Raw genomic sequence first — 23127 nt, forward strand, 5'->3', positions numbered from 1 at the left:
CGGCAAAATGGCGGCGGCGGCAAGCAAAATGGCGGCCTCCGCTCGGGCGCGATGGCGGAGGCCGCAGTCGCTGTAGCAGCGTTCCTAACGTAAGTGCCAGGTATTTTCGCACCGCCCAATGAGATATTTGGGGGTGACGCGCACCCCGCGAGTATCTCTTGTGTCTGTTCAAGCGGCCCCGAGGTTCCTGCCGCTTCGTCCTGGAAGGGTTAACAGCGGCAGTGGAGCTGCCCTTCCTAGAGCGGAAGGGAAGTGTGAAAGAGAGGAGCTTCCGTTTTCCGTCTGGCTGTCCTTCCTGTCGGGGGCACTGGAGGCAGGGAACTGCGGAGGAGCTGCCAGATCGTAGGAGCCAGTGTCCCTTCCTGTCTCCCCAATAAAATATTTGAGGGGGCCGTCCCCCAAGTTGATGGTTGTTGCCTTTCAGATGGGGTGTGCCAGGTCAAGAGGCAGAATCGGAGCGGGTGCTGGGCCAAAGGGCCGCAAATGGGACTTCCCACCCTGAGCAGCTAAAAGGCAACGGACAAAAGTTTTCTCTTGCATTTAATAATAATAATAATTTATTTATATCCCGCCCTCCCCAGCCGAAGCCGGGCTCAGAGCGGCTAACAACAGTAAAATAATACATTTTAAAACCAGTTCGTTATAAAATCAGCTCAAATCAAATTAATGGCAACCTCTGGCCTGATTCTGCAGGCTGCTCTGTTCAAATAAACCAGAATGAACACTCAAGTTTCCCCAGCAGCTTAATAAAAAACCGCAGAAGCCCTTCAGTAACCTGCTAAAACTAATGGTACGGTTCTGTCTTCAGTTGAAAACCATTTCTGAAACAGCAAGTGTGTGTTGGGTTTTTTCTTTAAAAAGAAACCTAACCATAGCGAATCCTTAAGCATAAATCTGCTGGGAGAAATAATGCTGCTTAGCTGGCAGTCAAAACCTTGCCGCTTCCTTTCCTCCTCCAGCGCCCAGAATGACATAGTCCACAATGTACTTTGGAAACTCTGGCCATGTGCAGAGGGAAGGGTGGGCATTGCTTGCTGGGAGGCATAGTGGGGAGGTTTGGGCTCCATGGTACTGAGGTGGCTGCAGTGCAGGATTACCCAATAAGCAAAGGTAAAGGATCCTTGGACGGTTAAGCCCAATCAAAGGCGACTATGGGGTTACAGAGCGGCTAACATCATACAAATAACACAGCATACATAAAAACAGGCATCAATTAAAAATTTGATGCCTGGCAGAACAGCTCCGTCTTGCAGGCCCTGTGGAAAGATGTCAAATCCTGCAGGGCCCTAGTATTTTTTGAGAGAGCGTTCCATCAGACCGGGGCCACAGCCAAAAAGGCCCTGGCTCTGGTCGAGGCCAGTCTAATTTCTCTGGGGCCCAAGATCTTCAGAGTGTTGTTTGCAGACTGTAAGGTCCTCCGTGGGACATACCAGGAGAGGCAGTCCTGTAGGTACGAGGGTCCTAGGCCATATAGGGCTTTGAAGGTTAAAACCAGCACCTTAAACCTAAACCTGTACTCCACTGGGAGCCAGTGCAGCTGGTATAGCACTGGGTGAATGTGATCCCGTGGCGAGGCCCTTCTCCAGAGGAAAATGCTTGCAAGGAAGTTTCAAATGCAACCACCGTTATTCCCCCATCTCCTACAAAGCTCGTGTATCAAGGGCCGCCTTCCTGGTCATTAACATTTTAAAGTCATTCAGACTTCCACTGTTGTCAAAAGTACTTCCCACAAGGTTACTTCACGGAGAACGACAGAGGGCATGAATTGCTAAAGCACGTGTAAGGTATTAATGGAAAGTCAAATGGGTTTGAACTTTCAGCAGTACGCAGTTTAATTCAGAAGTGTAGCAGCAAGAGCTAAACCAATTATTTTAATTTTACTCCCACTATCCTTTGAGACTAATGAAATTGCCTTGTAAGATGAAAAGAGCAACAGCTCCTGGGCATGAACTCCAGGGCTACAGACCTCCTTACCTGGTCACAATGGCATGTTGCTCATGCTTGGTTTTTAGTATAAAGACACTATTTTAGTAAAAAGACACTTAAGCATTTGCAGTAACAAATGCTAGGATTGGTAGCTGCCATCAACGCTGGTTCCATAAAGAAACAAGATGGCTAAAAATGGTAGGATATGTAAAATAAACCATGGAAAGAGAAGAAGGGAAGTAACTGGACATTATAAACTTAGTCGTTTTAACTGCGTGTCTTTGTTGGTTTTTAGCTCTTACCTGTTTTAATTATTAGTTTTTATCCACCCATTATCTGTGTTTAATCTTGTATTTTATTCGGATGTTTTATGCCTGTTTCCTTGGTTTTTTTTTTTTGCCCTAACAATTATCAAAAATCCCAACTTCTATTTTATGTATATGCTTTTCTTAATCCTGGTCTATGACCATTGTAAAATGTTTATTTTAAATTGTAAAACAGAAAATTATATATATATATATATATGGTGAACAAGCCATAGGAACACATTTCCATATGTTGTGGTGTTGTGACCTCATCAAATCTTTCTGGAGTGCTGTATTCAAAGAAATAAACTTGATGTATAACAAAACAATTGAACTGTCTCGTGTACTAACACTACTTGGGCTTGGGGAGCCACCTGCTCAATATTACCCCAGTGATGACATCTTAGCCTCTCTATTGACCGCTGTTGGAAAACTGAACACTGATTCTTGGTATACCATAGTATGGTCAATAGCACTGGCTGAGAAACTAACACGTCAGGTCAGAGCAGCAAAGGGCAAACACAATCCCTATTCCTTTTATAACATATGGCAAATGTTTAGTGAATACATAAATTGTTCAGACTGTGGCAGGAATCCACCCAACACTCATGGGAAAATGTGGTGTGATCTCTTAGAGGGATCGAATGTAACTTTATCACACAGCATTACAAAAGTGTAATTCTATCAGGACAACTTTGTTGTTTACTGTTGTAGCAATTGTTTTCTCAAAATGTATCTTCTGTACCATGAAAAATCATCCAAAAAAAGGTGAACAAGCCCACACATTTCAGTGAACTCTCTTCACAGTTGTTGTTTTTTAAGCGTTTATTAATTTTCCAATAAGAACATCTAATTAACATATCAAATCCAATAAAAAACTAAAATAAAAAAAGTCCAATTGTCTTCCAAATTGTGATAATTTTGGTTTTGGCTTCCCACGGTCTGAATTCTGAAGCGCTTTCAACATCATAGTCCTGCCTCTCATCATCATCGATGTTTTTCATAATTCCATGTCCGATCTTTTCTTCCACGTTTTGACTCTGGTTCTGCGATCCTCATTCATGTCAGAAAACAGATACTTTTTTTTCTATGGAGTGCAGAGTTGTCCGTATATTGTACTTTTTCAGCTGTTTTTGTTTTTTCATTGCATCCCTTCTTTAATTGCATCCAATTCCAGAGTTCTGTCCAGCTCTTTGAGAGTTGTTATTTTGGCAGCTCCCAGATTGTTAATCTTTCCCGTCCAGGTGTTATCAAAGAAACAGAGAGAAACCTCCTTCTGAAATTCCTTGCTGATTTATTCTTGAGCAGACTGTTTGCAATGTAGCCATATATCAGACAGTTAACAATTAGCCTTTGGAATCCACCCAATCCAATCCCCCCTCCAGGCCCTAGAGGGGGGCTGCCAGACATCCATTTAGCCCCCTCTCTCGCTCATAAAAAACTTCCTTTTTGCAAACAGTTGTATATATAATATTGTTTCCAGTCTTTATGACCAACCATCAGTTAGCTCCTGTTTCTCTTAATCAGGGAAGTATTTCAGATATTCCGTAAGTGCGTGGTGGGTAGAAGCCATTTTGTTTTTGTTTTCGTCTTTATCAAGCATTTCAAATCTTAGAAGAAAAGCAGCTGCGAATAGGTCTCAATTATATATGAAAGTCCATCTGTACTCACTTTTTGAAGAACAATTTAGGTTCTTAATGGGACTTGGCATGCCATACGGATTGTTAATGTTAAAGGAAGTAGAAAAAAACATACCAAGCCCCTCCAAATTCCAAACGTCATGATGATCTCTTTGAAGTTCGATCTTTTGCACCAGAGACTGTACATACCGCAGGTTTTCCCCCCAGCTTCGTCAGTTCAGAGCGTGTCTGTCTGTTTTTCAAATCTTTATATTTTCCCAAACAGATGCGTCCGGCTATGGGGTGGCGTTGCAGGAGTGTCAGTCCGTCCCTTGCTCCGTGACCCACTGCCCCTGCCGTCTGACACATTGGCAATCTGGGGCAAACTGCGGGTCATCGAGACAGTCCTCCCCTGCCCCGGGGAGGCTGCCAGGGCTAATTACCCCCATATCAGCCCTGAGTTATGGGAACGGCTGAGGTCCGATTGTGTGGGATCTGCCATTTTCCACCGCCGGGAACAGGAAGCCCCACTTAGTTATTTTTTAAAAGGGCACACACTTAAGCTTTAAAAAGTATCGAGTCCCATCCATCAGTTGCACACAACCAGAGTAATATTCCCCACCAAATCTACTTCCTTATGCTAGAACAACATACCTTTTGATATGCTACATGAACCAGTAGATTAGCTGCATAGGTCCTAGAAACTTGATGGAAACACATCTTGTTTCTTATGCTATCAGTCTTGGCTATCTTGTTTTGATGAGGCTGTGTGAATTCAGAAGTTATAATCCCATTATCAGTCACTGTGTATTCTGAAAACTAGTCTGAAGTGCTGGTGGTGGTGTGTATTCTCAGGACTGGGATGTGGGCTGAAGATACATACAGTAGCAACTTTGCAGAAGTGACTGATGTCTGGATGGTAGACTGCCTCAAGGATACGTATGCTGTGTCTGGTATAATGGAAGACTGGCAGGCAGGATAAAAAGGTAAAGGTAAAGGTACCCCTGCCCGTACGGGCCAGTCTTGCCAGACTCTAGGGTTGTGCGCTCATCTCACTTAAGAGGCCGGGAGCCAGCGCTGTCCGCAGACACTTCTGGGTCACGTGGCCAGCGTGACAAAGCTGCTCTGGCGAACCGGCACCAGAGCAGCACACGGAAACGCCGTTTACCTTCCCGCTATAAAGCGGTACCTATTTATCTACTTGCACTTAGGGGTGCTTTCAAACTGCTAGGTGGGCAGGAGCTGGGACCGAAGACGGGAGCTGACCCCGCCGCGGGGATTCGAACCGCCGCCATGCAATCGGCAAGTCCTAGGCACTGAGGTTTTACCCACAGCGCCACCCGCGTCCCACGGCAGGCAGGATATTAATGCAATAAACCAACAGGGTTTGGTGTGGGGCTTTTGGCCGCTGTAGGGAGAGCTGTAATTGTTCCACATTATAGAAGAGCTTTTAGCAGAATAGGCATAGGAGAGTTAGTCTTAGCAACTGCCTAATAAATGGGAGCTCAGCACATCCATCCACAGCAAAGTTCCAAAACCTGCTATGCTAAATATTTCAGCCAGTTTGTGGTTAGGTAGGACCATGATATGACGCCAGTCCCCTTCAGTTGTTAAGAGACCCCAGTTTTGGATAATGTAAAATGAGCATTTGTCTGCTTAGAACTGATGTTTCACGAATTGGAAGGTTCTCAAGCCCCTTTGGAGAGGTTCCCCCATCTCCCCAAATTCAGAAAAGCCATCCACAAATAGTTGAACTGTTATGGCAGCAGAAGGCAAAAGGGCACACATTTTTCAAGTCAGGATCCAGCCACAATTTTTTTTTTCTGAATAAAAATCACTTAGAGAAAAAGTTGTTGGGCCATTGCGCCATCGCTGTTTCAAGTAGAGCTGTAAGACTTACTCAAGTATACCACAAGCCTATTCCATCCATTGTTTGAAAGTTTATTTACAAGACGTTCAATATCTGTAACAGCAGCATATAACAAAATTCATGATTCCAGAAGTGGTGCTTCCATGGTATTAAGGTCAGAATACTTGATCTACTGCTATTTCCTGAGATTCAAATATCTTGAAGTTTGCTGGGGGGAAGGGGAAAAAAGCAAGTTACCAAAACTACATTGGTGCTTCTTGAAACTTAACTTCTTATCTTCTTTCTTTGGCCTTAATGCTTGCTTTCTAAAAGTTTGTAAAATAAGCACTAGCAACTTCAAAGGAGTTTGTCATGCTAAGATATCTCTGTTCCTATGGTTACATAGAATTAAACCCTCGCATTTGATTAAAGTTACGTGAATATTCTAGATCCAAGATTAGTGCACTTGATAGGGACACAAAGAGCCCACTTCACACAGATTTGTAATGCTTTGTCCCAGGCCCTGAGGATTAAGTTCTGTTTAATACAACAAAAAAAGGAGCCCTTTACACTTCACACGGAAGGCTACTGAGATTGCCTCTGATCGCTGAGTCTTAATGCTTCCATATTTAATTCCCTTAAAACTCAGCTTGGCTGTCTTCCAGATGGCTGGGGTCGCTGAAAGTTTACTAGCTTAGTTATAAAGGAAAGGTTTTAAAAGCCATAGTTTGGTCTGAAACTCATAAGTGTACCTAAGAGAATTACTGCCAGTTACGCAGAATAAGATTTCAGGGTTGTGTTACAAATATGCGGGAGGGCGGGGGGGGGGGGAATACAAATTTTGTAATGCCCACTCTTAACTAAGTGCACTAGCTAGTGTGTCACTGGTGCCTTTCAGCATTGTCCTTGTGGTAAGGATACAAAAAAATGCATACAGTCTTTTATATTCTAATATATCTTGTATCTACATTTTATATAGGCTATATTTTATATTCATCATTTATAGCCTACTTTCTGTGAATAAAAACATGTGAATGAAAAACCCTCTTACTAAAAATGCTCAACCCAATGCATCACTGAGAATTCTACACAGATGTATTCACAAGGCAGACTGGTCCAAATTCATGTTTTTACCCAAGGGCAAGAGTTCCAAAACAGGAACGGAGATTTGTTCGTTTCTATTTAACAAGACTGTATTTACCACTTACTAGAATAACAAAAAAAAAAAAAAGCCCCCAAAGCAGTTTAACAAAACAGTTAAAATACCAAAAACACCAACAGAAAACAAGTATTAAAAGCAAGTGACATGAAAGTTTAAAACAGAATTAAAACCGGTGAACAGCTACTCCTGTTAAACTGAAATGCTAGAATTATATGCCTAGGCAGGGCTTGCCGAAACAAAGTTCTTAGCAGGCATGGAGAACAATTCACTGAAGGCACCTGCAAAATATTAATGGGCAGGAAGTTCTCAAGAATGGGTGGTGCAACTGTGTCCAGTTCTGGGCACCACAGTTCAAGAAGGACACTGACAAACTGGAACGTGTCCAGAGGAGGGCAACCAAAATGGTCAAAGGCCTGGAAACGATGCCTTATGAGGAACGGCTAAGGGAGCTGGGCATGTTTAGCCTGGAGAAGAGGAGGTTAAGGGGTGATATGATAGCCATGTTCAAATATATAAAAGGATGTCACATAGAGGAGGGAGAAAGGTTGTTTTCTGCTGCTCCAGAGAAGCGGACACAGAGCAATGGTTCCAAACTACAAGAAAGAAGTTTCCACCTAAACATTAGGAAGAACTTCCTGACAGTAAGAGCTGTTTGACAGTGGAATTTGCTGCCAAGGAGTGTGGTGGAGTCTCCTTCTTTGGAGGTCTTGAAGCAGAGGCTTGAGAACCATATGTCAGGAGTGCTCTGATGGTGTTTCCTGCTTGGCAGGGGGTTGGACTCAATGGCCCTTGTGGTCTCTTCCAACTCTATGATTCTATGAACACTAAAGGACCTGTTGCCTACAAAAGCAGGGCAAGCATGGCATGGCAAAAGCACAAAATAGCAGAGAGGGCACATTCTTGGGTCATTTCCTTTTGGTATATAGAGGGTAGACAAGCTTCATAATTCCCTCCCTGGAAAGGTTTATCTGAATCTCAATCTTCCTCTGAATAGTATTAAAAACCCTTATATTCAGACACCTTGTAGCCACTATGGTGCTATGGGGCTGAAATTCTTGGGTATGGATTTTTCCTTGCGAGTACAGTAACCCCGCAACTCATGCAGGGGTTACAGTGGTGCCTCGCAAGACAAAAATAATCTGTTCCATGAGTCTCTTCGTCTAGCGGTTTTTTCGTCTTGCGAAGCAACCCTATTAGCGGCTTAGCGGATTAGCGCTATTAGCGGCTTAGCAGCTATTAGCGGCTTAGCGGCTAAAAGGCTATTAGCGGCTTAGAAAAAGGGGGGAAAGCGAAAAAAATCGCAAGACTCGCAAGACGTTTTCGGCTTGCGAAGCAAACCCATAGGGAAATTCGTCTTGCGAAGCGCATCGAAAAACGGAAAACCCTTTCGTCTAGCGGGTTTTTCATCTTGCGAGGCATTCGTCTTGCGGGGCACCACTGTACATTCTGTGGAATGCACCAAAAGCCAAAATCTCATATAGTTAAGACACACTACGTTCAATGGGGAGGGGGGGATTGCCAAAGCCTTCTTACCCAAACGTCCGCCCACTTTGTAATTTCTTACGGTTTTTTTTGCCAAGCACATAAAGCTGAATACGCACAAATTAAATGTGCCAAGTTGCGGGCTTACTGTAGTCATGCTTTATATATTGAACAGTTTATTTTTATCCCAGTCAAACACCAAACTCTTTGTTCCACCAAACAAAGAGTTTACAACAGATGGCAGCCCAAATAACGGCGAAATTTGTACTGCAAAAGCAGGGGGTCAAAACATCTCTCACACTTACTATTTAATATGAAAAATCAAGACCTTACCTGTCCTCCACTGTTTTGTTAGATGGGTAGAATACTTTGAATGAAAAGCCACTTCTTGGGAAAGATCCCTGGAATGAGGGGGTAAGAGAGGATTTTAGTTTTTAAAGCTCGTCATTTGGATTTCTTAAGAACTTCTGAAGGGCTGTAGCTCATCATCTACTTTGCATGCAGATGGTTCAGTCCTCTGCATCTCTATAAAGGCTTGGGAATATCCCATCTGAAACCTAGAGAGCCACTGATAGTCAACATAGACAACACAGACCAGATCTGGCTCAATGTAAAACCAGCTTCCTATGATCTTGTTGCCACGGCAATAGAACTTAGATAAAATAGATTTAATGAGCAGGATATGCCCCATGGCTGGGCTATCGCCTCACCTTGTGCAGGATGTCCCAGGAACTCTCTACACTTGCCTTTTGTTTTGAAACGCCAATTGCGTACCTGCCTGGATCTTTCTAAAAGGACCTACCGTATTTTTTGCTGTATAAGACACACCAGTGCACACCACATGTCTGGCGTGCTCTGGTCCATGGGGTCACGAAGAGTCGGACACAACTAAATGACTAAACAACAAGACACACCAGACCATAAGACGCACCTAGTTTTTGGAGGAGGAAAACAAGGGGGGGGAAATTCTGAATCCCAGAAGCCAGAACAGCAAGAGGGATCGCTGCGCAGTGAAAGCAGCAATCCCTCTTGCTGTTCTGGCTTCTGGGATAGCTGCGCAGCCTGCATTCGCTCCATAAGACGCACATACATTTCCCCTTACTTTTTAGGAGGGAAAAAGTAAGTCTTATAGAGCAAAAAATACGGAAAGGCTAAATCAGTAGCTTTCCCTATAACACAAGGCATCTCCAATTTGTTCAGCATTACGGGGACACCTCTAAGAGGCTGATCCACCCCACTCTTTTCAAAGACACATTGTTCTGGCACCAGACTAAAGTAGAATCTGAAAGTCCACATTAACAAAACAGTGCACTGCTTGCATAAGAATAACTGCTATTCACCACCACCTGGCAGCATTTAATTTAAGAATAATAATGGAAGGAACGAAGGAAACTCAGGTACAATAACTTTCAGTTAACTTGCCATTTTTTTGTTTTGGAAAAAATAAATTTTTGTACAGTGGTGCCCCGCAAGACGAATGCCTCGCAAGACGAAAAACCCGCAAGACGAAAGGGTTTTTCGGTTTTTGCGACGCTTCGCTAGACGATTTTCCCTATGGGCTTGCATCGCAAGACGAAAGCCCATAGGGAAATCTCGGGGACCGTTTTTTAAATGCTGGCGGTGGGGAGCAAAGCCTTTCCCCCCCCTCCAGACTTCAGAAGAGGTCCAGGAAGGCCGGCGGGGGCGAAAGGCTTTGCTCCCCACCGCCAGCATTTTAAAAGCGGTCCGGGATAGCAGGGAAGCGCTTCCCGCTATCCCGGACTGCTTTTGAAGGCAGGCAGGGGGGGGCAAAGACTTTTGCCCCCCGCCCGCCTTGGGAAGAGGTCCTGGACCTCTTCCCAAGGCGGACGGGGGGCAAAAGTCTTTGCCCCCCCTGCCTGCCTAACCGGGGGCTTTTAAATCGCCCCGGGACTGTCCGGGGCGATTTAAAAGCCCCCGGACGGCTTTTGAAGCCTCCCCCCGCCGCCCGGCTTCGGGGCATCGTCCCGATGCCGGGCGGCGGGGCAGGAACGCCTCTCCCAGCCGCCTGGCTTCGGGGCATCGTTCCGATGCCGGGCGGCGGGGCAGGAACGCCTCCCCCCCGCCGCCCGGCATCGGAACGATGTCCCGAAGCTAGCCGGGCGGCCGGGCCGGAAAGCCTCCCCCCGCCGCCCGGCATCGGAACGATGTCCCGAAGCCCGGCGGCGGGGCGGGAAAGCCTCCCCCCGCCGCCCGGCATCGGAACGATGTCCCGAAGCCCGGCGGCGGGGCGGGAAAGCCTCCCCCCGCCGCCCGGCATCGGAACGATGTCCCGAAGCCCGGCGGCGGGGCGGGAAAGCCTCCCCCCGCCGCCCGGCATCGGAACGATGTCCCGAAGCCGGGCGGCCGGGCGGGAAAGCCTCCCCCCGCCGCCCGGCATCGGAACGATGTCCCGAAGCCCGGCGGCGGGGCGGGAAAGCCTCCCCCCGCCGCCCGGCATCGGAACGATGTCCCGAAGCCCGGCGGCGGGGCGGGAAAGCCTCCCCCCGCCGCCCGGCATCGGAACGATGTCCCGAAGCCCGGCGGCGGGGCGGGAAAGCCTCCCCCCGCCGCCCGGCATCGGAACGATGTCCCGAAGCCCGGCGGCGGGGCGGGAAAGCCTCCCCCCGCCGCCCGGCTTCGGGGCATCGTCCCGATGCCAGGCGGCGGGGCAGGAACGCCTCCCCCAGCCGCCCGGCTTCGGGGCATCGTTCCGATGCCGGGCGGCGGGGCAGGAACGCCTCCCCCCGCCGCCCGGCATCGGAACGATGTCCCGAAGCCGGGCGGCCGGGTGGGAAAGCCTCCCCCCGCCGCCCGGCTTCAGAACGATGTCCCGAAGCCGAGCGGCGGGGCGAGAAAGCCTTTGTCCCCCCTGCCTGCCTTCCCAGGGGCTTTTAAATCGCCCCGGACAGCGGAGAAGTCCTCCGCTGTCCCGGGCGATTTTAAAATGCCGCCCGCCAGAAGAGGTCGGGGGAAGGCGGTTTCCATAGGAACGCATTAATTGATTTTCAATGCATTCCTATGGAAAACCGTGCATCGCAAGATGAAAAACTCGCAAGACGAAGAGACTTGCGGAACGAATTAATTTCGTCTTGCGAGGCACCACTGTATTATATATCCATCAGAATGAGCGGTGCTAAGTAGGAACAGTCCCAACTAGGAGTATGTACTAACAATACATTAAACACTTTTTTAAAAAAAACTAGAGACTGTTTTTCATCATCCTTACAGAAGGAAGGAAAGGGTGGATAGAGAAATAGGATCTTACGGGATTTATGCAGAGGCAATCAGTATTGGTCACAGTGAATGGGTCATATTTGTCAGCAAAGACAATGAGATCCGGCAGAGGGTAGGTTCTCAATGTATAGTCATAAGCCCAGTAGACAGGACTAACATTAAGGGGCAGTGGAGTCAGATGCCCTTGTGATAAAATAGTCTTTACAAACTGCAAGGCAAAGAACAAAGACACACAAATTACTTTGGTTTCCATTTGAAAGCAAAAACCTGTCTTCCAAACTCCTATATAAATCACAAAACCATCTTCCTTTCCTGATAATTAGCACATGTTAAAAGAAGCACTATATATGCTTCGAGTTCTAAATCTGGTAAACTAAGTCAGAATTGAGACTCTTTCAAACTTCTGCAGTCTTGCAGGGTTGTGCGGTGACTTGGGGAACACTAAGGTAAAGGGACCCCTGACCATTAGGTCCAGTCGTGGCCGACTCTGGGGTTGCGGCGCTCATCTCGCTTTACTGGCCGAGGAAGCCGGCGTACAGCTTCCAGGTAATGTGGCCAGCAGGACTAAGCCGCTTCTGGCGAACCAGAGCAGCACACGGAAATGCCGTTTACCTTCCCACTGGAGCGGTACCTATTTATCTACTTGCACTTTGACATTTTTTCGAACTGCTAGGTTGGCAGGAGCAGGGACCGAGCAACAGGAGCGCACCCCGTCGCTGGGATTCAAACTGCCGACCTTCTGATCGGCAAACCCTAGGCTCAGTGGTTTAGACCACAGTGCCACCCGCATCCCTGGGAGACACTACTGTGGGCCTATGAAATTCCCATGCTACCAGCAGCATCTGAAGTGATCTCTGAGGACCATGCTTTGGGGAAGCTATACTTTTCTAGAGCAGAGCAGCTGCAAGGCCTCTTGTATGGAAGATGAACCATTTGGAATCCAATTTAGTCATCAGAATCCATCCATACATTCCATTAACTATATTAAAAAGTTTCTACAGTATATGCAGAAGAAAGAAGATGGAATTTCAGCTCCTCTCTCTCTTTTCAATGACGACTACTTCTCCCTCAGTAGAACACTTGTATACGTGTACCATATTATTTGCACAGAAATGCACTGAACAGAAAAGAACTTTGGGTGTGTGAAGATTAAAATAAGGCAGCCACATTAAACATACTGCATTCGTCAGGACACCCAAAGTTCCCTTTCTGCTCCTGCCCCGGCAGATTTGGGAGGGCATGCGGGAGGCAGTAGAGAAGGGAAAGTCTCATTGTTTGAGCAGAAATCTGCTTGCAGAGTGTTGAATATCACCTAGAGTACAAGTGGGAGTCCACTCCGCTGGTAATCAGACACAAACGGCCTAAGTTCAGTATACCTGAAGGAGCGTCTCCACCCCCATCGTTCTGCCCGGACGCTGAGGTCCAGCGCCGAGGGCATTCTGGCGGTTCCCTCATTGCGAGAAGCAAAGCTACAGGGAACCAGACAGAGGGCCTTCTCGGTAGTGGCGCCCACCCTGTGGAACGCCCTTCCAGCAGATGTCAAAGCGATAAACAACTACTTGACATTCAGAAGACAGATAGCAGCCCTGTTCAAGGAAGTTTTTAATGCGTGACATTTTAATGTATTTTTAATCTTTGTTGGAAGCCGCCCAGAGTGGCTGAGGAAACCCAGCCAGATGGGCGGGATATAAATAATAAATTATTATTAATTATTTATTATTATTATTATTATTATTATTATTATTATTATTATTATTATATGGTTTTCTCTGGCTGAGATCCAAATGTGGCAGTCCACTTGCACAGCCCACTTATTTAAAACGGCCCTGCAATCCTTGGATGAAGGGTAGTATAGGAGTTGAATAAAAAATAAAAGCAATGAAGAAATCTGCTTGCATATACTGTAAGGAGTTCTGTTTTCTCTTCTTCCCTCTCCAGCTCTCCCCATATGCTCCAAATCTGCTTCCTCCCCACCCTTCAGAGCAGGTGGAGGCGGGGGAGATGTAGAGGTAAGGAAAGGAATGAGAAGCAGGTGCCCGATCACATCACACTGGATCTCTTCCTCAATTTCTTACTCTATTACTAAAAATAACCATGCTAGAATAATAGTAACGACCTAACCAGCAGAAGCTTATCCCCAAATCTTTCATGCTTTTTTTGCCTTACGTGATTAGAAATATCCAAGTTGCTGTTAGGAAAACGGACACAGTTCCGGCACATCTTATTTACCAGGTCTTCTCTAAAGATTATTATTTCCTGAGTGCAATACTGGACTCTGGAAGGAAGAAGCGCAATTTTATTTTTTCAGGGTGATTAAACAGGCATCCAGGAGAGACCATCAGCAAGGCAGAAACACACACAGACTTCTCCCCGGATACCCAGAGTATTAACCCTACACAAATATGTAGTATTATGTGTACTATTAATCTGACACATATTAAAGCTCTCAGTTTAAAAGATCTCTTTTAAATTGGGACATTTACCTGCAAGGGTTTGTAGTGAAGACTGAAAATGGCACCTGCTGTTTGAACTCTTCAGTAATGTTTTCAGGAAGTGGCGGCCTGAAATAAATTTGTGTGGTATGTATTAGAAATAAATGTGCGTATTCTCAAAGATGGATGTTTGAATGAATCACCTTAATTGTCAAGTCACAAGCATACCTTGGCAAAATTGAGCCTGGGCCAGGGTCTTCAGAGCCAGGAACAAACACAAATCGACTGCTATAAATAGTTGAATACATACACTACATTTAACATAACTGATAGGTAAAAATCAAAGCATCAGTAAAGTAAATGGCAACATTACTCAAATACAACCAGAGTTTTAGAAGTGGACGGCAGGCCACATAAACCTCCAGTTATGACAGGTGAATGAACAAAGGTGCACTCCTCCATTGTATGATACGATACGATAATCTTTAGTGTCATTGTCCCATACAGAACAACGAAATTGAAAATCTACATCAGACATTCAGAAACCAACAAGCCTGCTATCCCAGCCTGGTTAGCCCCATAAAAACTCTGATACCCCATAATTAAATACAATATACTCCCATAGAGACTACCTTACACTGTGTTTACAACCAAAATTGCATTTGGATAAAAACTGTTTCTCTTGCGGCTAGTCCTAGTCTTTATAACCCTGTACTTTCTTTCAGAAGGCAGAAGCTGAAAGAGATCATTTCCGGGGTGTGCACTATCCTGCGCTATCTCTGCAGCTTTCTTATGGCACCTGGAAGCATAGATTTGATCCAAGGTGGAGAGAGTGCACCCTATTATTCTCTTCGCAGTCTTTACAACCCTGGACAACTTTTTTTCCTGACCGTGCAGCTCCCAAACCACACACACAGACCACAAGTCTCCCAAGACAGACAGGATGCCAGCAACAAAAAAATGTTTAAGTGTGGCTGAACAAAGGAGATTGAACTTTTTAGTAGCTGTTATCAACATTCTGGAGGCATGCGGGTGGCGCTGTGGGTTAAACCACGGAGCCTCTTGGGCTTGCCGATCTGAAGGTTGGCGGTTCAAATCCCCGCGACGGGGTGAGCTCCCATTGCTCGGTCCCTGCTCCTACCAACCCAGCAGTTCGAAAGCATGTCAAAGTGCAAGTAGATAAATAGATACCACTCTGGCGGGAAGGTAAATGGTGTTTCTGTACACTGCTCTGGTTTGCCAGAAGCGGCTTAGTCATGCTGGCCACATGACCCAGAAGCTGTACGCCGGCTGCCTCGGCCAATAAAGCGAGATGAGTGCCGCAACCCCAGTCGTCCACGAGTGGACCTAATGGTCAGGGGTCCCTTTACCTTTTATCAACATTCTTTATACAATACTTGGTGTGAATGGACTCAATTTTTCTTTCTGTCTTTAAGTGGGACTAAATTCTGCAGGGTGGAATGTTTTCTCTAACTGACAAATGTGAAGCACATATTCAGTAAGATTTTTCACCAAGCAAATAAAAACACAGCACATACCTCTTATGGATACTGGGGTATTCACAGATGATATTTGCAAGGGCTTTCAGTGAACCTAGAGGTACAACCGTAAAAGCTTTCCTATGAAACTGCATAGTTATTCCTATATTTTCTCATCTTATCCACAGGTAATTAATATGCATCTTACATCGACAGTTGAACAACAGTTACGCAGAACATCTATTATTTCCCCCCACCTTAAGTAACTAAACCAGTTGGTTATATTGTAAATGGCTTTGTGGAAGCTGTTTCTCACAATGCAAAGATCACTAAGGCAGTATTTTTGTTACTGAACCTAAGCTAGTTTAAATTGAGATATCAATTTTAACCTATATTTTAATCAACTGCTTGTTTGTTTTGTTTGTTTTAAAAATGTTTTTACTGTATTTTATATTTGGTGTCAGCCTCCCTGAGCCCAGTCTTGGCTGAGGAGGGCAGGGTATAAATAAATTATTATTATTATTATTATTATTATTATTATTATTATTATTATTATTTAAATTAGCCTTAGCCCTCCCATTCACAACAAATTCCCACCATGGATCTCTCTACAGAACTGTCTCTCAAATGTTTAAATAACACACAAACAGAAAAAAACCACAAGCTATTCACAATATGCAATACAGCAGCTGACTCCAAAGTACCTTTTAGCGACTGAATTTGGTTTTTTCCGTATGGGGCAGAGGAAAAGTTCCCACAGAAGAAGAAGCAAGTTGGAGGCATGGAGGAATAACCTGGTTAAAGGAACAAGGAACATCACTGACTTTTGATTTGGTAGCACGTATCTTTTTTTGTTTTTACATATTGCTTCACATTTCAACCGAAGCCTTTAAGCGGTTGACAAATATGGGTCAAGAGAGCTACCTGAAAACATAATACGCAGCTTCTCCAAAACTTCTGCTTGGTCCAGCCAAACGTCCGAAAGGAACACAAACATGGCGTCCTCATTTTCTTCTTCCAGCTGTTTCAATTTCGCAGAAGATTTCACAGAGGTCGAGGAAGGCCCTCCAAAGAAGTTTGTGTTTCCATAATACGCCCTACAGCGTGAACAGCAAAGACCAGAGGGCTCCATATAATAATAATAATAATAATAATAATAATAATAATAATAATAATTTTTTATTTATACCCCGCCCCTGCCGGTTCAGAAAACCAGGCTCAGGGCGGCAAACAACAAATTTAAAACACTTAATTAATGCAACAAAAAACAGCATAAAATACAGTATAAAACGTTAATAAAAATAAATTCAGAATTCAAAAATCAATTTAGGGGCAAAATCCATCCAATAAACATTAGATGATTCCCAGGGCTAGCTGGCTGAATTAGTCCTGTTTGGGCCAGCGAGGAGACCAGGGGAGAATTAGCTGTGGGATCCCAGAGTGGGGAATCTTCATAAAAAGAAGAGAGGGAGGGAAGGAAGGGGAATAAAAGATCAGGCTAAGTTCAAATTGAAAGCCAGGCGGAATAGCTCCATCTTACAGGCCCTGCGGAAGCAAGTTAAGCTCATTCCTCTCCCAGATCACCTCCTCAGTTTGTCACTTGTTGGTTGCAAAGAGTTTGACTTTAAATGAGGGTCTGTAGCTTCCAGCATTGAACACTGACTCCCCAACCCAGCTCAGTCTGTTCCCCCACCTGCATAAAGTTTCTGAAATGCAATTTTTTGCTGATAATAATCCACATTACAAACATCAGTTCCTCAAGAGATTAAATAAACTGTATACTCTTTTACACCTAAGATTTTCCTTCATAAAAATGGAGCAAAATGAAAATTTATAGTTTTATATTTTCTTACCTAGTTGTTGTAGAAGGCTCCGTAGGGGGGAAGCCAAATGCGTTGACGTGAAATATTTCATCTTCATACCAGCCTAGGAAATAAGATTAGCATGTTTTTTTCCCAAATTCAAAAAAACCAAGGTACTATGCTTTAAACCTATCACTCCCATTGACACTACATCCTCCACCGAAGATGCCAGGCTCTCTGAACATATTTTACATTATTTCTCTCCCAGGTTCTCAAATGTGTAAATAATACACGAACAGAAAAACCACAAGCTAATCGCCTTCTGATTCATAAACGCAATAAAGGAGTGGATCGTCAAGTACCTTTAGCAAGTGAATTTGGTTTTTTCCATATGGGACAGAGGAAAGTTCCCACATAAGCAGCAGCAGCAAGTTGGAGGCATGGAGGAATAACCTGGTTAGAGGAATGTCTTACTCAAAGAGGCCCACCTAGAGGTCTGCTTAAGATCACTGCAGTGCCAGATAAAAACATTTCTGTTTTCCTGGATTTTGAAGAACAGCTAGATATTTTTGGTTTAGTAGAATAGGCATGGAGAGCTTCCACCAAACAGAACATCCAAGCTCAACAAAGCTGTTCTTTTAGGCTGGGTTCTTCTTTTGCAACTTGATATAGCTCTTTTTATTATCTAGAGCCCTTAGATTTTACCATCTACTTAAATTGGAAATTTGTAGATCTTTTAGGACTGGTGTTATATGGTCCTGGAGGCAGCTCCCAGCCACCAGTCTAGGTGCCTTTGACACCCAAGATAGATATTTTAGGACCCACCCTAATCTCTGGATTATAATTCATTATAAATTTTTTTAATACTGCATTTTTAAATTGTTATAACACACCCTGGGATCTCATGATGAAGGGCAGGTTAATAATGTTGTTGTTGTTTAGTCGTTTAGTCGCGTCCGACTCTTCGTGACCCCATGGACCAGAGCACGCCAGGCACTCCTGTCTTCCAGGTTAATAATAATAATAATAATAATAATAATAAAGGTAAAGGGACCCCTGACTATTAGGGCCAGTCATGACCGACTCTGGGGTTGCGGCGCTCATCTCGCTTTATTGGCCGAGGGAGCCAGTGTAAAACCGCTGCTGGCAAACAAGAGCAGCGCACGGAAACGCCATTTACCTTACTGCCGGAGCGGTACCTATTTATCTACTTGCACTTGACGTGCTTTCGAACTGCTAGGTTGGCAGGAGCAGGGACCGAGCAATGGGAGCTCACCCCATCGCGGGGATTCGAACTGCCGACCTTCTGATCGGAAAGTCCTAGGCTCTGTGGTTTAACCCACAGCACTACCTGCACCCCCAATAATAATATAATTATAATAACAACACATAAGTTGTTGATGCAATCTGTACTCTGCTGGAGTGTATGGATTGTGTACACAACTTCTATATGAATAGGTTCTGTTCAAAGCCTTAGAACAACACCTAGGCAGCGTCCTCTGGTACAATTCTCTTCCCTCCACCCACCCTTATTTGTTCAGATCCCTGGATTTATCATGCAAACAGAGCCAGTAGTTATATCAGCTGAACAATCTGACCTTACTGAAAAGAGTGAAGCTTGAGAAGAAGAAAAATGATCTGGCTTACCTTCTGTTAAAACAAAACATGACTCTGTGTATAAGCCACTGTGGAACTGGTACAGAACAGTTAAGGAAGATGTTCTTGCTATGTAGGCAGCCCTATAGAAATGATTCTAATTGTTCTAATCAAAGCAAATGAACAGCTGTGGCTCAAAACACAGAATCATAGAGTTGGAAGAGACCACAAGGGCCATCGAGTCCAACCCCCTGCCAAGCAGGAAACACCATCAGAGCACTCCTGACATATGGTTGTCAAGCCTCTGCTTAAAGACCTCCAAAGAAGGAGACTCCACCACACTCCTTGGCAGCAAATTCCACTGTCGAACAGCTCTTACTGGCAGGAAGTTCTTCCTAATGTTTAGGTGGAATCTTCTTTCTTGTAGTTTGGAACCATTGCTCCGTGTCTGCTTTTCTGGACACGGACTTTAGGCAAGGCTGTGAATATTCTTTGCACCTTCATTTCTCCACATGAAAGCCAACAGTCTAAATTTTTCCATGTGTTGGTTAAAACAGAACAATAACATTTAGGCCTTCATACTGTTGTAAAAGTGCAAATTGCTAAGGGCCGGCAGAGAGCTCATATACAAAAATATTGGGTTTTTGGGTCAGATGAGTAGCAAGTGCAGGAACAGAAAACTTCCATTTCTAGGTGAATCTCCAGGAAGACGGTTATGATGACTACAGCTGTGTGCGATCATGGCAAGTTGATAGTTAGAAAGACAAAAAGGCAGCTGTCTAAGCACTGTTGGGTGGGAAGAACTATGTTTTTAATTAAACCGTTGCAGCTGTTTGGCTGCAAAAGCAGCAACACTCAGTGTCCGGCCATTTGAAACAGAGGAGACAAGTGAGGACTAGGTACTGTATAGGAACGAAATGCCCCAGTCCACAGGGTTAACAACTAAAATCAACATGTGAAAAAAACGAAAAGGGAGTTGGAGAAAGGAAAACTTTGTAGAAGGTGGATGAGAAAAAAGAAAGCAATTATTATTATTATTATTATTATTATTATTATTCCGTATACAATGATTAAACTACCGGTAGGAAAAAAGCATTGGGGGGAAAAACAAGTAGAAAGTCCACAAAGAAATGCAAAGGGGGAAATATGAGTTTATCTCACTGTTCAGTCTCTTTTCTTACTTAGGATGCATGTAAAAGGATATTGCTTTACTAATGTCCAGCTGGACAACTCCTGTTGGATCTTCCAAGAAAAACTTTCCCTTAAAAATATGAATAAAATAAATTAGGGCCAAGCCATTCAGCTTCAAAACACTCCCCTTGAGGTTATGCAACTGTAAAAAAAACTACATTTCTGCTTATATTAGTTGAATATACTGAACAGCAAAGTCATCTAAAGAGCCGCAGACACAGCACAGCTTACCTCTTTCAGCTGGGTTATCATCCCCAGAACGATAACTTCCTTAACTTTAGCTGAGTTCCCCAAGAGAGTTTCTATAGTTTTGAGCTACAATAAGAGAGAATAAATTAAATTAGTTAAGGCCTGTGTTTCCCAGATTCAAAAATTACCGTATTTTTCGCCCTATAGGGCGCACCGGCCCCTAGGGCGCACCTAGGGGGTTTTTTTTGGGGGGGGAGAAAAAAAATTATCTCCCCCCCCCCCGAGCTTCCCCCGACCCCAGCCCCCAGAACAGGCTGCTATCCGCAAGCCTTGGGAGCCCAGCGGGAACTCCCGCCGGGCTCCCCAGGCTTGCGGATAGCTGCCTGAAGTGCCTCCCTTAGGGCGAAAAATACGGTAGCTACACAGCCCTTAGAGCTACTTTACCCCCTTTGAATGTCAGTCCCTGGTGCCCTACTGCAAACAGCTTTTAGCAGTTTTTAAAGACTCCTTAGTTTGTCCTTGGTTTGCTCTCGTGGGACGCGGATGGCACTGTGGTCTAAACCACAGAGCCTAGGACTTGCGGATCAGAAGGTCAGTGGTTCGAATCCACGCAACTGAGTGAGCTCCCATTGCTCGGCCCCTGCTCCTGCCAACCTAGCAGTTTGAAAGCACGAAGTGCAAGTAGATAAATAGGTACCACTCCGGCGGGAAGGTAAATGGCGTTTCCGTGCGCTGCTCTGGTTCGCCAGAGGTGGCTTAGTCATTTTGGCCACATGACCCGGAAGCTGTATGCTGGTTCCCTCGACCGATAAAGCGAGATGAGCGCCACAACCCCAGAGTCGGCCACGACTGGACCTAAGGGTCAGGGGTCCCTTTACCTTTACCCTTAGTTTGCTCTCAGGAAAAATGGGAGCTGCTGTTTGAGAAACGCATGCCCCAAGTCTCCCAAAGGCCTTTGTGTTGCAAGGTGCAGGATATAAATTCTGTAAATATTTAAGTAAGGAAGTAAATGAAAACATTTTAAATTTTACCTGGAATTTACTTCTGCTTTCCTCTGCGGGTGCGCCAATAGCAGATGGTGTGAAGAGTTCGTGCCTATGTGTTCTCTGCACAGTGGGAAATACAAGCCAGGTAGGAAAGGAAAGCACCATGCAGTTATGGTTAAAACATTTCCCCCCGTGCAATGATGCCCTCAAGCTATTATATTTTTCCTTTTCTTGTTTTACCGAAGTATGTGTAATGTCTCTCGTATTTTTTCCATGTAACATTTTTACAAATCAGTTTCATTTGTTGAGACGTTAGGGGGAAATAAGGGGTGGAGAGGGGGAAGATGGATGGGGGTGGGGTCGGGTGGCGATGTTTCTATTTTGCTTAAAGTATGTAGGGTCTGGTGTCAGTGTTGCTTATGCAGGTTCTCTGCTGCTCATTTGTTTCTTTGGTGGTGAGAGAGGTTGGACTTGGCCTACGGTATGGTTGTTTGTTTGTGATTGGCTATGGGGATCTTTGTTTTCGTGTGAGTGGGGTGGGTGGGTGTTTTGGATCAGGTTAGCCATATTGATTTGTATGCTGTTGGTGGATTATTATTAGTCTTGTTGGGCTGTGTATGTGATAAAGGGGAGCCATACCGGGGTGAAGGCATCTTCTTCTATTTGTCCCCGTGTCAGTTTCAGTTTATTGGTTAATTTTTCTAGTAGGGCTGTTTCCCATACTACTTGGTACCATTGGTCCATGCTTACTCCTGACAGGTCTCTCCAGTGTCTGGCTATGATGTTTCTGGCTGCTGAAAGTAGGTGAGTTATGAGTTCTTTGTGGTGTAAATGGGCATTGTTGTCTTGGAAGATGTTTAGTAGGGCCAATTCTGGGGTGATGTCTAATACTTGCTTAGTTATTTTACATATTTGGAAAGCACCATGCAGTTATGGCTAAAACATTTCCCCCCGTGCAATGATGCCCTCAAGCTGTTATCCCACGTTAACCACGGTCCTAGCCTACTATGGTTGGGATATGTGCATTACAAGCTTGGTGGTAAAACGAAACGATGTTCCACCTCTACAAAGTTAATTATTTGGAAGGAAACTGCAGCTGCTTGCTTAACATATAATTAACTCGTGGAATTCGTTGCCACAGCATTTGGTGGCAGCCACTATTACAGAAAGTTTTAAGATGGGAATAAGCCAAATTTGTGAAGGAAGAGGACACTGTCAGCAGCTGTCAGCCATGGCAGCTAAGAGAAACCTCCTTGTCCAGGGGTAGCATACCTTGCAAAATCAGTTGCTGGAGGGCAAACAGCACAGGAAGGCTACTGCCCTCAAGTCCTTCTGTGGGCATTGGGAGCATCTGAGTGGCCACTGCGGGCATAGGATGCTTGGCTACATGGGTCCTTGGGTCCGATTCAGCAGCACTCTTGTCATGTACTTATGGCATTGATATGTATCTGATGGGAGTATTTCCCCACTTTATCTCACCTGCTGCAAGATGATGTAGCGCTCACGAAACAGTTCTGCTTTATCCCTGGCAGAGCCGAATAAATTTGGAGCCAAATGGCCGGTCATTGAGAGGCTGAAATCAATTTTTACAGATATTTGTGTAAAGGTGGGTTTTAAGTGAGCATAAAAAGTGTGCACTAATAATAATACAGGACTCCCTCTCCTGGTACGCCCCATGGAGGACCTTAAGGTCCACAAATGACAACATTTTGGAGGTCGCATGTCGCAAGGTGGTTAGATTGGTCTCAACTAGGGCCAGGGCCTTTTCAGTACTGGCCCCGACGTGGTGGAACGCTCTGTCACAAAAGACCAGGGCCCTGCAGGACTGGACATCTTTCCGCAGGGCCTGCAAGACAGAGCTGTTCCTCCTGGCCTT

At 45.0% G+C, this 23127-nt stretch overlaps 1 protein-coding gene and 1 long non-coding RNA gene across 2 annotated transcripts in view; one reads left to right on the forward strand and one right to left on the reverse strand.

Annotated features, from left to right (window-relative positions):
• The first annotated feature begins 8 nt into the window (after positions 1–8).
• Positions 9–17844, forward strand: LOC309372795. The gene is made up of 3 exons (XR_014169688.1): positions 9–89; positions 15676–15821; positions 17558–17844. It is a non-coding gene; the product is annotated as an uncharacterized lncRNA (long non-coding RNA).
• The window catches only part of POLE2 (DNA polymerase epsilon 2, accessory subunit), a 24432-nt gene continuing 7080 nt past the window's right edge, over positions 5776–23127 (reverse strand). Inside the window, exons 5-19 of the mRNA XM_081912396.1 lie at positions 22731–22824; positions 21297–21371; positions 20308–20391; positions 20090–20146; positions 18937–18985; positions 17341–17413; positions 16412–16584; positions 16192–16281; positions 15548–15602; positions 14238–14297; positions 14061–14138; positions 13744–13852; positions 11609–11785; positions 8677–8744; positions 5776–5928 (exon numbers count right to left, since the gene is read on the reverse strand). Coding sequence (XP_081768522.1) covers positions 5910–5928; positions 8677–8744; positions 11609–11785; positions 13744–13852; positions 14061–14138; positions 14238–14297; positions 15548–15602; positions 16192–16281; positions 16412–16584; positions 17341–17413; positions 18937–18985; positions 20090–20146; positions 20308–20391; positions 21297–21371; positions 22731–22824 — 1261 coding nt within the window. The 3' untranslated portion in view covers positions 5776–5909. The remainder of the gene's footprint in view (positions 5929–8676; positions 8745–11608; positions 11786–13743; positions 13853–14060; positions 14139–14237; positions 14298–15547; positions 15603–16191; positions 16282–16411; positions 16585–17340; positions 17414–18936; positions 18986–20089; positions 20147–20307; positions 20392–21296; positions 21372–22730; positions 22825–23127) is intronic.

The sequence above is a fragment of the Podarcis melisellensis genome (genome assembly GCF_964234715.1).
Source record: "Podarcis melisellensis genome assembly, chromosome: 1".
Classification (NCBI taxonomy): domain Eukaryota; kingdom Metazoa; phylum Chordata; class Lepidosauria; order Squamata; family Lacertidae; genus Podarcis; species Podarcis melisellensis.